This window comes from Hypanus sabinus, chromosome 2, assembly GCF_030144855.1.
Source record: "Hypanus sabinus isolate sHypSab1 chromosome 2, sHypSab1.hap1, whole genome shotgun sequence".
Lineage (NCBI taxonomy): Eukaryota > Metazoa > Chordata > Chondrichthyes > Myliobatiformes > Dasyatidae > Hypanus > Hypanus sabinus.
The window spans coordinates 43,525,265-43,541,008 of NC_082707.1; the positions used below are offsets into that span (position 1 = coordinate 43,525,265).

At 40.1% G+C, this 15,744-nt stretch overlaps 1 protein-coding gene across 5 annotated transcripts in view; it reads right to left on the reverse strand.

Moving 5' to 3' along the window:
- Positions 1-1,047: 1,047 nt before the first annotated feature.
- Positions 1,048-15,744, reverse strand: part of LOC132378252 (endothelin-converting enzyme 2-like) — a 150,627-nt gene continuing 135,930 nt past the window's right edge. For all 5 annotated transcript variants that reach the window (XM_059945028.1, XM_059945013.1, XM_059945048.1 and 2 more), the window contains 2 exons: positions 12,553-12,648; positions 1,048-6,952 (listed from right to left, as the gene is read on the reverse strand). In XM_059945028.1, coding sequence (XP_059801011.1) covers positions 6,776-6,952; positions 12,553-12,648 — 273 coding nt within the window. In that variant the 3' untranslated portion in view covers positions 1,048-6,775. The remainder of the gene's footprint in view (positions 6,953-12,552; positions 12,649-15,744) is intronic.

Genomic DNA, 15,744 nt, shown 5'->3' on the forward strand with positions numbered 1-15,744 from the left:
GCAGAGAGACATTGATAGGATGCAGAAGTGGGCTGAGAAGTGGCAAATGGAGTTCAACCCAGAGAAGTGTGAGGTGGTGCACTTTGGAAGGACAAACTCCAAAGCAGAGTACAAAGTAAATGGTAGGATATTTGTAAGTGTGGAGGAGCAGAGGGATCTGGGGGTACATGTCCACAGATCCCTGAAAGTTGCCTCACAGGTAGATAGGGTAGTTAAGAAAGCTTATGGAGTGTTAGCTTTCATAAGTTGAGGGATAGAGTTTAAGAGACGCGATGTGATGATGTAGCTCTATAAAACTCTAGTTAGGCCACACTTGGAATACTGTGTCCGGTTCTGGTCGCCTCACTATAGGAAGGATGTGAAGCATTGGAAAGGGTACAGAGGAGATTTACCAGGATGCTGCCTGGTTTAGAGAGTATGGATTATGATCAGAGATTAAGGGAGCTCGGGCTTTACTCTTTGGAGAGGAGAAGGATGAGAGGAGACATGATAGAGGTGTACAAGATATTAAGAGGAATAGATAGAGTGGACAGCCAGCGCCTCTTCCCCAGGGCACCACTGCCTCAGTACAAGAGGACATGGCTTTAAGGTAAGGGGAGGGAAGTTCAAGAGGGATATTAGAGGAAGGTTTTTCACTCGGAGAGTAGTTGGTGCGTGGAATGCACTGCCTGACTCAGTGGTGGAGGCAGACACACTAGTGAAGTTTAAGAGACTACTAGACAGGTATATGGAGGAATTTAAGGTGGGGGGGTTATATGGGAGGCAGGGTTTGAGGGTCAACACAACATTGTGGGCCGAAGGGCCTGTACTGTGCTGTACTATTCTATGTTCTATAAAAATAAAATTTGCTTGTTTTGTTCAATGCTATTCATCTTTCTTAAACTCTCTGGAGAAGTACAATATGCCCGTGAGTCTTCTCCTTTAAGTAGCTTTAAAATGCATTTTAATTTTCTATGCAGTAGTACATGAACATATAAGAATGAGACTGAAACTAACCTTTGTGTCTCTGGATGGCAAAAATTACTTTTCAATAATCAACACAGTTGAGATATTTAGAGTGCTTTATTAATGTTTACATAAATACTGCTTTAATGACACTCCACATTGTTTTTTTTCCACAGAAGTTGAAGCAGTTAACATTTTCTCTTCAAGATAAAGCTCTTCTGACAATATGACATTTTCAAAAGAAACTGGTTGGATTCAAAGAGTAGTTGCCCAAAGAGGTAATGAATTAGTGACTTCAAATGTCTCAGCTATTAGTATAATAGTATCATATAAATATGACATTTTCTAAATCTTCAGCTTCTCCAGAGTTAATTACAAACAGCACATTGCCTAAATCAGATATATCTTGATTGTGTATTTGAAAAAAAAGTGAAAACTTGGGTATCTGATGCTTACTAATAATGTCACAAACCGTCATAATACCATTCTAACTTTAAGATCAATCAAAAATGCCTCTTGAAAAGTGTTCACTTTAAAAATTGCTGATCTTTTAAATTATTCTGTATTTCTGCTTTGTTAGGTAGAAAAGCAGAGTAAGTGAGATATTACAAAATACTGATATACAGAGGGATCTGGGTGTCCTCATACAGAAAACACAAGAAAAAAGCATGCTGTACAGCAGGTAATCAATAAGGCAAGAATGCAGGCCTTTAATGCAAAAGGGATGGTGTGTAAAATCAGGAAAATCTTGCTACATCTATGCAGGGCTATGAGACCATACTTGGTGTAAAGCTGTGTACAGTTTTGATATCCTTATTTTAGTTGGGATATACTTGAATTGGTGGTAGTTCAGAATGTTTTCTCAAGTTGATTCTTGGAAGAAACAGGTAGGCTGAAGAATAATATTGAACAGGTTGGGCCCATACTCTGGAGTTTAGAAAGAGAGCTGAATTTATTTAAACGTAAGGTTATGAGGTTACTTAAAAAGGTGTATGCTGAGTGGATGCTTTCTTTCAATGGGTAATCTAGTTTTTAGAAATAAGGGTTATCCATTTTATTTGGGAATAATGAGGAATGTCTTTTCTCAGAGGGTTGTAATTCAGAGAGCTGTGGAGACTAAATCATTGAATATATTAACTGACAAGATAGACTGACTTTTGATCTGTAGAGGCTCAGGGATAATGGAAAACAGGCAAAAAAGTGGAGCTGAAACCAGTATTAAATCAGCCATGTTCTTATGAATGGCAGAGCAGGCTTGCGGCTGAATAGCCTACTTCCACCTCTGTTGCTTACATTCTTGGGTTCAGTATTTTTGAGATAGTCAATTACTTCGATATTAGTTGCTCAATTTCAGTCTTTCAATCACCGGATATTTCAAAAGCATCTCAAATGTATCTTAAAACTTGCTTACATGTCCAAAAATAACGTTATGCTTTCAAGTAAGAGTTGAAGGTAAGATTTTGTTTCAAGCATGGATCTCAAAAAGTGGATATTAAGGAGTGCAGTAGGATACTAGCATTTGAATTAAAATAGAAACATTTATATATACAACTACTGCTTTAGATCTAATCTATTTATTGCTTAAAATATTGATGAGTAAAAATAGTCATCTGTAACTATTTTGAATGTTTGATTTTTCAGATTGTTAACAACAGGGAGAATAGAAAACTAAACTGAATACAATTTAAGGTGGAAAGTTCAGCCATCAGGGACAAAGTTAAGGCACAATTCCATGAGAATGGGTCACAGTCCCTAGGACTTTGACCAAAATATATGTTTGGACAAATTGGACAAGAAAATGGAGGGAAAAACATGCAGAGGAAGAAGATGGTTGTTACACCAGAAACCAGTCTCAGGGGATATGTCTTGGGTTGAAAGCTTAAATAGAAAAGACATGGATTGTTAAAAGCATCCACATAAACTATTTCCGAGATACCTTTATCCTTGATGGCCTCCTGCAAAAGCCAACAACTGGTTAAAAAAAAATTTGGGTTTCCCCAGTAGGTTTGAGAATGGCCTCCGAAAAGAGGAGAAAGAAGATCATCTTTGATTTTGAAAAAGGTTGAAGGGGCAGGCAGGTCAGGACTCGAGTCCAAGGATGAATTCATTTCATTTTACATTGGCTACACTGCGGTCCTGTTTGAGACCCACTTCAGACTGATACCACCTAGTCTCTGTTCAACACCATATTGCTCCACGGAGACTGCCAAATTTCCAGTCCTGCACATAGATTGAATCTCTTTAGTAAAGTACAGGACTTTAGGCATGGATTGATTTGGTCCACCATTTGGATTTGAAATGGGTCAACATTATGAGCCAAAATCACTGAAGACTTTGCAGTACTAAATTCAGAACTTGCTATTGCAACTCAGTCATAAAGCCCGCCCACAGCCCATTAGCCATTCCTTCCTCCTCCAAATGCAGAATTTAGTTACAAAATTTGATGCAACTTGATTATTGGTTCACTGTCTAGCCTACAGCTCTGGTAACTTCCCATGTTGTGCGTTCAGCACAGCTTCACCCATTGTTTAAATCTTTTCAAATGTTTACTGGATTAGCTGATTTTTCTTGCATGATAAATTCATTTACTTTTTCTTGTTCATCAAAGATCCCTAATATCCAATAGCAGTGAATAGTTTACAAACAGTTCATTACTATTGACCTATTGATGAATTACTAAAAAAAAATGGGTTGAAAAATGTCAGACTTAGCTTAATGCAGACACGAGTCGCACTTTGGGTGGACAAACCAGGGAAGGACATACACAGTTGGTTGGCTGGGCACTGAGGAGTGCAGTTGAGCAAGAGATCTGGAAATACAGATCCATAGTTCCTTGAAAGTGGTGTCACAGGTAGATAAGGTCATAGAGAGAGCTTTTGGCACACTGGTCTTCGTAAATCAAAGTACTGAGTACAGGAGTTGGGAGGATATATTGTACTTGTATAAGACATTGGTGAGGTGTTATTTGGAGTATTGTGTGCAGTTCTGGTCACCTAACTACAGGAAAGATATCAATTAGGTTGAAAGAAAATGTTGCCATAACTTGAGGACCTGAGTTATGGGGAAAAGTTGAATAGGTTAGGACTTTATTCCCCGGACCATAGGAGAATCAGGGGGAGATTTGATGGAGTCATTTAAAATTAAGAGGGGTATAGATAGGGTAAATGCCAGCAGGCTTTATCCACTGAGATTGGGATAAGGGCAAAAGGTAAGATATTTAAGGGGAAAATTAGGGTGATTTTCTTCACTCAGAAGGTGGTGAGGGTGTGAAGGAAGCTGCCGGTGGAAGTGGTGGATATGGGTTCAAATGCTACATTTAAGTTTGAATAAGTACATAGGTGGGCAGTTATGGAGGGCCATTGTCCCCGTGCAGGTCAATGGGACTAACAGTTCAGCATGGGCTAGATACACCAAAGGGTATGTTTCTGTACTGTAGTGCTCTACAATTCTAAATAACCAATGCCCGTGATTACAAAAAGGTAATTTCACAGTGTAGAATTGTTAGATATGTAAAACTGTTAACTACATTCATCTATACCTTCCTCTAAAGAAAAGCACTAACAAGGACATTTTATTGTGAGAGTGCATAAAATTACACAATCTGTCCTTAGGGCAAAGGAGCCAGGGTTATACAAGTAGTATAATACAATGGAATGTTCTTATCATGATGCATCAAAAACCAGAAAGTGAGCTTATATCTTTGTGGAAAGTTTCCAGGAAATGACATTTTCATATAACTGAGAATGGGACAAAATGCCAAAAATCACACTGGAAGGCCTTTCCTGTACTATTTCATGGGTTATTTAAACTGCCGGAAGTGTTGCAGCATAGTATGCTCTTTCTACTCGGCACTCTAAAGAGCAAGTGGGTGGGCTGGGGTGGGGACATAGAAGTGTAAGTAGGGAATCTCTTATAAAGGTAGGAGTCTCAACTGAGTGGTCCTTCAATCTAAAGTTGAACAACATCTGTGGTCAGTATAAAGAGGACATCACTCTTAGGAACTTAATGTTCTGATTTTCTATTGCTCATTCTTGGTCCTCTATCATTCCTTTGACATAAGCTATCAATCGCTTTGATGTTATACATCTTTGGTTCTTTAGAAATAAGTATTTAGCAGCAAAATTAACATAAAACTTTAGTGACATGATGACCAAAGATTAAGCAAGTCATACATGATGAACAATTACGATTTAAATCTCCACAGCCATGGCAGAAGAAAAAGGAGGAATATCAACCTTGTGTGTATAGGGTAATATCATAGATTAACGCACAATTCCAGCCAAAATTACTCACGACTCTCCATATTTCCATGGTAAAACACATAAAGGCACTGGAATAAGAGTAAGTGCCAACCAACAAGTTATCAATCCTCTTATAAACTTGAAAGTAGCTCTTACAAGTCACATCTAAGCATAATGCACATGATTGTGAATGAATTACAAAAGAACACTTCTTACGTAGCTATCTCTGCCCACACCATTTACCACAGTATTCTTTTTCAATAACAGCATGTCAGCTATCCTAATGATGTCTTAGCAAAGTACTATTTACTTTCTTTGACCCTGCTAGATCTTGAAAATAAGTTGACATTTCCAGAAGTTCTAAAGCTTGTCATGAAGTGTTGCACTTAACACTGTAAGAGATAACTGGTGATGCCCATGCACATTGTAAGCTGTGATTGAAGAATAGGTTTACCTAGCAAGGCAAAGTAACAGTAAATATCTCATTGGTCTGTAAACTTTTCCACTCCTCTCCTTTCTATAATTATATTTGAAATACCAAACACCATTCGTTGCCTTTCTACTCTTCAAAAATCTTTTTCCATAATTGTCAATTTAAACTGAAATTTGCAGGGATTCCTTAGACATTGTTATTTTGGTTGCATTCCCATTTTTAATATATTTTTCATACAACATTCAAGAACATGAGGTAATACCTTGCACAGGTTGGGCTGACACTTTAACTGTAACTGAGATTGCCATTTGTTTGTAGCTGTTAAGTCAATAAAGTACAATTCTGACACTAGGCACTAAATATGCCACAGCTTTACATTTAAATACAGAATTTTCTTGTCTGCTTTATTCCCCCCTCAATCTGAAATTGAGCATTTGCACAAAAACCTGTGATCCACTACTACAGTTATGCAAATCAGTAGTATGTTTGTACTTTCTCGCTATATTAGCAAGGACAGTAACGAGAAAAGTAGAATTCAGAACTTAATACTCTGTTAATGTACCAACAGATAAAATACAAATCGCCTGCACGATGCCTTCAATGGTTATTCCGTTTCAGGCTGTAATATCAAATTCACAAGGAACAGGTACGATTCATTTTTATCATTCTGGTTTCTGAATGGCATTGCATGATTAGATTAAAACTTGAAAACATTTTAAAATCTATCCCCAAGTGTGCCAAACAAGCTAAAAGTTTCAGTTCAATTAAATAAGCACAGCTTCAAGGTACTCTGTAATGATATGGACACGATCAATCTGAGTAGGAAATAAGCTTGTATCTACACCCCCTACCCTGGATCATGTATTTTTTGTAAAATACGTCAAATTATTCCAACTTCTTTCCTCAGAAAGCAGCTATAGACTGTTCTCCCATTTAAAAGCTTAGCCTTTGTGTCCCATAGGCTAGTGATACACCAAACATGTACTATGTGTTTATAACATTAAGTAATCTTAACATTTTAGTTATAAAAGTGCACAATATATTGTATGACTTTGTTTACCATAATTTCCCCTCGGATCAGTGTTGCACTATACTATTGTTCCAATTTTTTTGTAATTATTATCCAGTGTAAAATTCCATTATTTTGCATCCACAACTACCACACCTCACACTGTTTTCCAGGATTCATTGGGGTTCCCGAGAGACAATTGAAATGCTCAGCAAAGTCTTTGGAATTTGACAATGCTCCAATAACCCGAATTTTTTCTGGGCTGTGTGGATCAGTAATAAGGCCTTCGTGTGCACTCTCCGGTGTGCGCACTGAACACCACACCTGTGAGAAAATAAAATTATATCAATTACCATTACCATTACCTGTAAATGACTAAAATAGTATAAATTCTACCACTCTAAATAGGAGAACAATGCGTGATCATTTAAAATAACTCAATTTCATTAAACTGCATATCACACTGGCAGGCAAATTTTAAAGCTACGGGATCATTGACAAAGTAAACCTTTGAGCAGGTGCTCTCATGCACCATTGAGCAACACACACACAAGATGCTGGAGGAACTCAGCAGGCCAGGCAGCATCAATGGAAAAGAGTACGGTCGACGTTCCAGGCCAAGACTCTTCAGCAGGAAGCAGCGACTCTACTCCTTCCCATAGATGCTGCCTGGTCTGCTGAGTTCCCCCAGCATTTTGTGTGTGTTGCTCGGATTCCCAGCATCTGCTGATTTCCTCGTTTACAGCCATCCACTGATCCATGACTTGATTTCACGTACTCCTCCTTGGCCCTTATCTTCTGATACCTTTGCTTCAGGAAAGTCCTACAGCAACTTTGTTTTACTCCAAGATTCACCTTTTCTGCTCCATCTGCACCGCTTAACTATTTTATATCTGTAGCGAATATTTACCTACATTGCATAAAACAGAATTTTTGACAATTACCTCTATTCCATTTCAATAACCTGCAGATAAGGGCATTAAAGGCAATGCCCAGATTTACCGTCCATCCTTAAATATTTTACAATGTGGCAAGGCAATTTCTGAAATGCCTGCAGTGTTTCTGGTGAAATCTCTTTCACAGGGCAGCTGAATAAGAAGTTCGAGTATTTAAATATATAGTATATTTTGTATAAATTTTGTTTTAGATATTTAATTTTTGTCTTCTGCATTAGTGCTTCAGTAGAAAAGAGCAAATTTTAGATTTCCAAACATTAGTTTTCCAAAAAATTAAATGTTAGAGAAATTTTTGTATTTCATTAAAGTAACATATACATATAACCATATAACAATTACAGCACAGAAACAGGCCATCTCGACCCTTCTAGTCCATGCCGAACGCATACTCTCACCTCATCCCACTGACCTGCACTCAGCCCATAACCCTCCATTACTTTCCTGTCCATATACCTATCCAATTTTGCTTTAAATGACAATACCGAACCTGCCTCTACCACTTCTACTGGAAGCTTGTTCCACATATCTACGACACTCTGAGTAAAGAAATTCCCCCTCATATTACCCCTAAACTTTTGCCCCCTAACTCTCAGCTTAAGATGTCACCAGTGAAGCAAAGCAATGATTTACTGTCAGCAAAAGCAATTATTAATTACTTTATTAATCACACTTTTTCCTCAAAAATGATCACTGCAATCAATAGCCTGTAACTTTCCCCTGAGTCGAGCTTTCAAAATGGCTGTACAACCTGGAGTTTTTGTCTTATGCACTGAAGTCTTGAAGGTGCAGTATGGTTGCAGCGTGGCACGAGTGGGCCGAATCGAGGTGGTGGAGCTCAGGTCCAAGAGTACGGAATGAGCCAATGCTCAGCGGTTGCAGAGGCAACTTGAAGCAGCAGAAGCAAGGCCCAGGCCCAACAGCAAGGAGCAAGCCGAGGTTTGACCAATTCTAGAGCCAGACTGAATTGGAAAGGTCAGGTATGGGCTGAATTGAGGCGGCAAGTCGCAGGCCCAAGAGCAAAAGAAATGGCAGGGCCCGGGTTCAAGAGCAAGGAAAGGCCCACTGTTTGGCCGATTTAAACACCTAGCCAGATTGAGAAGGTCAGTGTCGGAGCCAGAAGTGAAGGACCAATAGGTGTTCAGCTTGCTGCTCCATAAGGTTTACTCGTGTCTGTACTGAATTGAGGTTGTGGCCTGCAACTAATGGGCTCCCAGACTGGCTATAGTGTGACTGGCATTGTGGCTGTGGACTCACTTCAATGAATTTCAGTTCTGAACGTTATTTACCACTTTTACTGTTTGCACCATTTGTTCTTTTCTGCACATTGGGTGTTTGACAATCTTTTTTTTTAAATGGGTTCTTTTGGGTTTCTACATTTTGTGGCTGCCTGTAAGGAGACAAATTTCAGGTTGGATATAACATACATACTTTGGTAATAATGTACTTTCAACTTTGAACTGAGATATTAAGTAATTGAGCACTTTTCAAATAAAAAGTTGATTACTTTGTAGACACATGATTACACAAATATAACAAACAGCTGCTAATGATCAAAGGCATAATGACTCAATTGAACTAAACTGAAATCAAAAACGGATGTAGAAGGTATCAAATTGGGTGAAGAACAACCAAACTGAAAAAGTTCAAGATTCAAAGGTTCGTTTATTATATTATACAACTCTGAAATTCTTCTTCTCCAGATAGCCATAAAACCAAGAAAGAAAAGAATGGCAGCATGGTCATCAACCCCCAAATCCCTCTCCCCTGCACAAAAAAAAGAAAGAATGGGTAAAGATCACAATATAAAAAACCATAAGTCCATAGTCCAAGTCTATATTCATATCCAAATGCAGAAAACCTGGGTAACATTCTCCAAGCACAGCAGCAGGCCAGTCTTCAAATCACAGACTCCAATAGCTCCAGAATCACATTCAATAGGTAACAGACAAAAGGAAAGTGAGATAAATAGTTTCATGGTCTATCCAGAAGATGTTGACCATGGAAGAATTGTACAGGCACTATCTTGACCAAACTAAATGGTACGGGTGTGACAGTTCAACCTTCAAATCATCAATCTGTACACCGTGGTAGGAATGAGCATAGCAAGAAAACACAAAATGATCATGCTGCATCAGCAAGGTCTCTCCCAAGCTGAAATTTTGCAGCAGACACAAGTTTCAAGATGTGCTGTCCAAGCACAAAGAAACGGGCAAGGTTGAGGACCAGAACCACAAAAGACATCCACGGAAACTGAGTGCACATCAAACTGACTCCCTCCTAACGTAGATGATGTCAAGCACTGCTTTCAGCTCTGAACTCACAGAAACCACTGGAATCCAAGCACTACTATCTGGAGCAGTCGTGCCAGAAGTGGTCTTCAAGGAAGAGTTGCTGCCAAAAGGCCCTTCCTCCAAAGTGGAAACAAAGCCAAGGGAATCACCTGTGCACAAAAACACAAGGACTGAGGTCCTGAAAAGTGGCAGCAAGTACTCTGGACTGATGAAGCAAAATTTGACATCTGTGGTTCAAACAGAAGGCAGTTTGTTTGTAGCAGAGCTGGAGAGTGCTATGTGGATGAGTGTCTGCGACCAACAGTGAAGGATGATAGAGGTTCCCTGCAGGTTTGGACTGCATTTCTGCAAATGGAGTTGGTGATTTGGTCACTGATCAGAATTAATGGAATCCTCAACACTGTGAAGTACAAACAGATTCTCATCCATCACACAATACCATCAAGGAGGTGGCTGACTGGTTCTAACGTCATTCTTCAGCAGGACAATGTCCCTAAGCACACAGCCAAGGTCATAAAGAACTATCTTCAGTGAAAAGGGGAACAAGGAGGTCTGCAGCAGATGGTGTGGCCTTCACAGAGCCCTGATCTCAACACCAACGAGGGTGTCTAGGATTACCTGGAGAGACAGAAACCAGTGAGACAGCCAAAGTTGGCAGAAGAAACGTGGCAAGTTCTCCAAGATGCTTGGAACATTCGACCAGCTGATTTTCATATAAAACTGCAAGACAGTGTACCTAAGAGAACTGATGTAGTTTCAAAGGCAAAAAATGTCACACCAAATATTGATTGAATTACTTATTTTTTTTAAGAGTTGACTGCTCTTTATAATAAACTTTTTTATATTTAAAACCATTTTATTTCATTATTTTTGAAAGCATCTTCACTGTACAGAATTTCTTTTTAATATATAAGAACATAAGAAATAGGACCAGGAGTAGGCCATCCAGCCCATTGAGCCTGCCCCGCCATTCAATAAGATCATGGCTGATCTGTCTGTAAACTCAGCTCCATCTACCTGCCTTTTCCCCATAACCTTTAATTCCCTTACTATGTAAAAACCTATCTAACTGCATCTTAAATATTTTAGTGAGGAAGCCTCAACTGCTTCCCTGGGCAGAGAATTCCACAGATTTACTACTCTCCGGGAAAAACAGTTTCTCCTCATCTCTCCTAAATCTTCTCCCCTGAATCTTGAGGCAACGTCCCCTAGTTCGAGTCTCACCCACCAATGTAAACAACTTTCCTACTATTTTATCTATCCCTTTCAAAATTTTGTAAGTTTCTGTAAGATCCTCTCTTATTCTTCTAAACTCCAGAGAGTACAGTCCCAGGTGACTCAATCTCTCCTCATAGGTTAACCCCTTCATCCCTGGAATCAACGTGGTGAACCTCCTCTGCACTGCCTCCAAAGCCAGTATATCCTTCCTCAAGTATGGAGACCAGAACTGCACACAGTACTCCGGGTGCGGCCTCACAGGTACCCTGTATAGTTGCAGCACGACCTCCCTGCTCTTGAATTCAATCCCTTTAGCAATGAAGGCCTTTGCCTTCTCAATAACCTGTTGTCCCTGCAAGCCAACTTTTTGCGATTCATGAACAAGCACTCCCAAGTTCCTCTGCACAACAGCATGCTGCAATCTTTTACCATTTAAATAATAATCTGCTCATCTATTATTCCTTCCAAAGTTCATGATCTTGAACATCTGCCAGACCTTGGTCCACTCACTTAATCTATCTATATCCCTCTGCAGGCTCTCCACATCCTCTATACAATTTACTTTTCCACTCAGTTTAGTGTCATCAGCAAATTTTGCTACACTACACTCAGTCCCCTCTTCCAATCATCAATGCAAATGGTAAACAGCTGCGGGCCCAGCACCGACCCCTGCGGCACCCCACTCACCACTGACTGCCAACTGGAGAAGCACCCATTTATACCAACTCTCTGCCTTCTATTGGTTAACCAATCCATGCCAATACACTTCCTCCGACTCCATACATCCGTATCTTATTTATAAGGCTCTTGTGCGGCATCTTATCGAACACTATCTGGTGAAGACTTTTGCTCAGTACTGTACAAGGGAATATATAAACAAGATTGCTATGTATTTCCCAGTCACAATGTGTGTGGCATGGAAGGAAACCTTAAGATGTTGGTGGGCACAGTGCTTGTTACTTTTGCCTTTTCCATTCCAGGTTTAGAACATCCTACTGGAGTAGCTGAAGTAGGTAACTGCAGTGGTGTTAACTTTGGCAATGCCTTTTAGTATCTCACTCCCACATTACTCACAATAGTAAGTAATTTACTAACACCCTCCTTATCAGAATCAGAATCAGACTTTAATCGCCAAGTACCTGTGCACATACAAGGAATTTACTTCCGGCAGATGTTGTCTCTCTGCTCATAACAATAATAATGATAAATATAAATGAAAATATAGATTATACATACAGGTAGTGCAATCCAATTATCTCAATTCAGATAACTGACAGAACAACTGTAAATATTACGTTTGTATTTGAGGCCAATATCTGAAATGACCTCCATTTTCAAAAAATGTTTCAGAAATTTATATTCAATGGTAACTTTTAAAACAGTCAACAAAAGTCCTTAAAAATAAAGAATAAAACCAGTAATTTTCTTCCAATCTATCTGATTTTTCATTTTTTCTTACTTGTGCAAATCCTACAAAAAAGAGTTGGTGGTTGTTCAGTCCAAGAGCAGGCAACAGTTTCTCTTCTCCATTCCGTTTCACCCAAGCTTTGTAAGCCTGAAAATTGCATGAAACATGATTAAGGTTTCAGTAAAGTAGGTCAAAATTCGCTAAACATATTAAGGTTAATGCCAACTCATCTTCAGAAAAATTATATTCATCTGCCACTGTGCAATTCAATTTTCCATTCTCTCTTCCTCACCAAGATTCTTAAATATTTGTTGCATAAATGTTTTATCCAAATCTCTAGACATTAATCCCACCAGTCTAGCTTCTAATCTGTTTATATGTTACTAAATCAAGAAAGGAGAGAGCAGACATTGAAGTGTGCCCTGTGACCATTCCTCTCAGCAACAATGTACCCCTTTGGGGGGAATGTCCACAACAGGAGTAGTCATGTCAGTGGCACTGTGGCTTGCTCTGAGCAGGAGAGGGCAATGTCAAGCCGACCAATAATTATAGGAGACAATAGTTCGGGGGAATAGACAGGAGTTTCTATGGAAGCAGAAGAGGTGCCAAGATAGTGTGTTGTCTCCTGGGTGCCAGGGGTGATGATACCTCAGCCCAGCTGCAGAACACCTTTAAAGGGAAGGTACACCGCCAGATGTCATGTGCACATTTGTACCAATAACATGGGGAGAAAGGGGGAAAGAGGTCATGCATGGTAAGAATGGGGAGCTAATAAAGAACCTGAAAAGCAGGACCTTGGAGGTGGACCTTGGACCTGGAGCCAGTGCCAGTCAGGGAAAGACGGAACAGATGATTGTGGGATCAGGTGTGGATCAGGAGCAGTGACCTCGTTAAGAAGGCGGTAATCAGCACATCAATGGGAACCACCACTGGACTTAGGGACCACATGGAGGGGTGAATTCCAGGGGCTATTCGACTCTTGTACAATGCCCAGTCTTTCACCGTTGGCCAACTCTGCCATCGGAGTGGCCAGCTTTTCTGGGTCCAGACTGCATGCGTGGGTATGGACTGGTGGGCCAATTGTGGAAATGTGGTACTCGATTCCATGTTTTATGACTGTAGTGGAGAATGCGGGCTTGATGAGGTCTGGGAATACACTCACATGCGGTCGGGCGTGCTCTTGACAGAGTCATTGTGAGAAACTTACTGTGGGAGCAGGGTAACAACCCAAAATCTTTGAACATCCATAAGCTGGCAGTTCTTCAAATCGACTATAGCAGTCCTTGGGCACACAGGAAATCTACACCGAGCAGAGGTCCAGCCACTTCAGCCAGTACGAAGTCCCATGTGTAACGTTGTCCGCTGCAGCAGAGTGTCAGCTGTCACGTTCCACAAGTCAGGATCCAGATCTGGCTGCCGCTGGCAGCTTCAATGAGGTTTTGTCACTCTCTGCCTTCCCGTCAATATGCAATGTCAGCTGCATGCTCACTTGAGCACCCACGTCACACAGGAATCGTCGCCCTGAAAGTGTGTCCGTAATGAACAGCAGACGCCCCTGGCTGACCTCTAACATCCCAGTGAGCTGGCACTTTTGAAGCTGCAAGGCAGTCAGCACTTCCTAGCATTCATACAAAGCGAGCACGGTAAAAACACAGGCCCAGGGTTGTCTGTTACACAGTATTAATTAGTAGTAGTAGTTTTGCGTGCTTATGTCAGAGGCCTTGATGACCAGGCTTATTGAGGCAATAAGTGAAATGAGGAATAATTATGCACCATTGCTGGCTGAATGTAGACCATCAGCTATTTTACAAGCTCCCTATGGTCCTTCATGGGTGCATTAATGAGGGTAATGCAAACTTGAGCAGGTATTTGCTGCATGAAAAGTTCTTTAAATACAAAGCAAGGAGTTTCAAAGCGACTGGGTTGGCTGACCCGTTCAATATTGCTGAAATCTTCCTGGAGCACCGAGGTCACCAACGTAGATTTTCACAAATAAAACAACACGAAGCACTTTTTGTTTATGAAAAATGGCAACATTTATTGGACCTCAAAAACTGAACACGAAATGTGGTAACAGAACTTGACATAATGCATCATCACATCAGACTAGCCTCTTAATGTGAACCCCAACTCAACGTCGGTGGTTGTGGATTGTGTACATTTCCACCCATTACATTACCGTACAAGGTTAGATAAACTTGTTTTCTCTGGATGGCAGTGGCTGAGGGGAAACCTGATAGAAGCTTATAAGGTTATGAGAGGCATAAACAGACAGGCAGTATCTTTTCCCTCTAATACTAGAGGGTATGCTTTTAAGGCGAGAAGGGGCAAGTTCAAAGGAGATGCATGGGGCATGTTGCTTTCGTTTTGTTATACACAGACAGCAGTCGGTACCTGGAATGCACTGCCAGGGGTTATCGTGGAGGCAAATATTACAGAGGTATTTAAAACTCTCTTAGATAGACACTTGACAGGGCAGAGAATGGAGGAATTGTGTAGGCAGAAAGGGTTGGTTTAGTTATGCATTTCATTGGATTCAGCTTAAATCATGGGCCGGAGAAGCTGTTCCTGTGCTGTACTAAGGCCTATATTAGTCTGGAGTCTGTCTTCATAGACTGGCAGTTGTTGATTTCGCCATTATCATCTTGTCCACTTTTGCTATGTCAGCATCAACTGGCCCAATAGGCTGTCTGACACTGATGTCCTTCTGTCTTTGAAACATTCAATTGCAACAACGGCTCTGTCAATCAGATTCCTGATTTCGGGTGAGCAGATAAAATCCTATGAATTCTTTTAAATCACCACCCTAATAATTTGCAATATTTCTGCTGATACATGGCCAGATACTGCCACCAATTACATCCTTAATTATATTCTACCATGTTTTCAATACAAGGGCCATAAATATACACCTATGATACGTTCTGTTTTTATTACTTTTAAAAGGGGATCTTCTATACCTGTGCATTGCCCTTCATGGTTGCTAACCAAGCTATTAAGAATTTGACTCTTTTCTCCCCCCACCCAAGAAAGCAGTACTTCATTATTTTCTACAGTGAATGCTTTCTGACAAATGTTCGATCTTTCCCTTCAGCCAATGATGTTTTCTTTCAAAAATAGATGACTTAGCATGGTATTTTATGAAATAGTTTCTGAAACTGATTTAGCTATTGATAATGCTGATTGGCTTAGAAGTTCATTATCATACAGCATTTTTGAGTGCTGTGCAATAGAATTTTATCA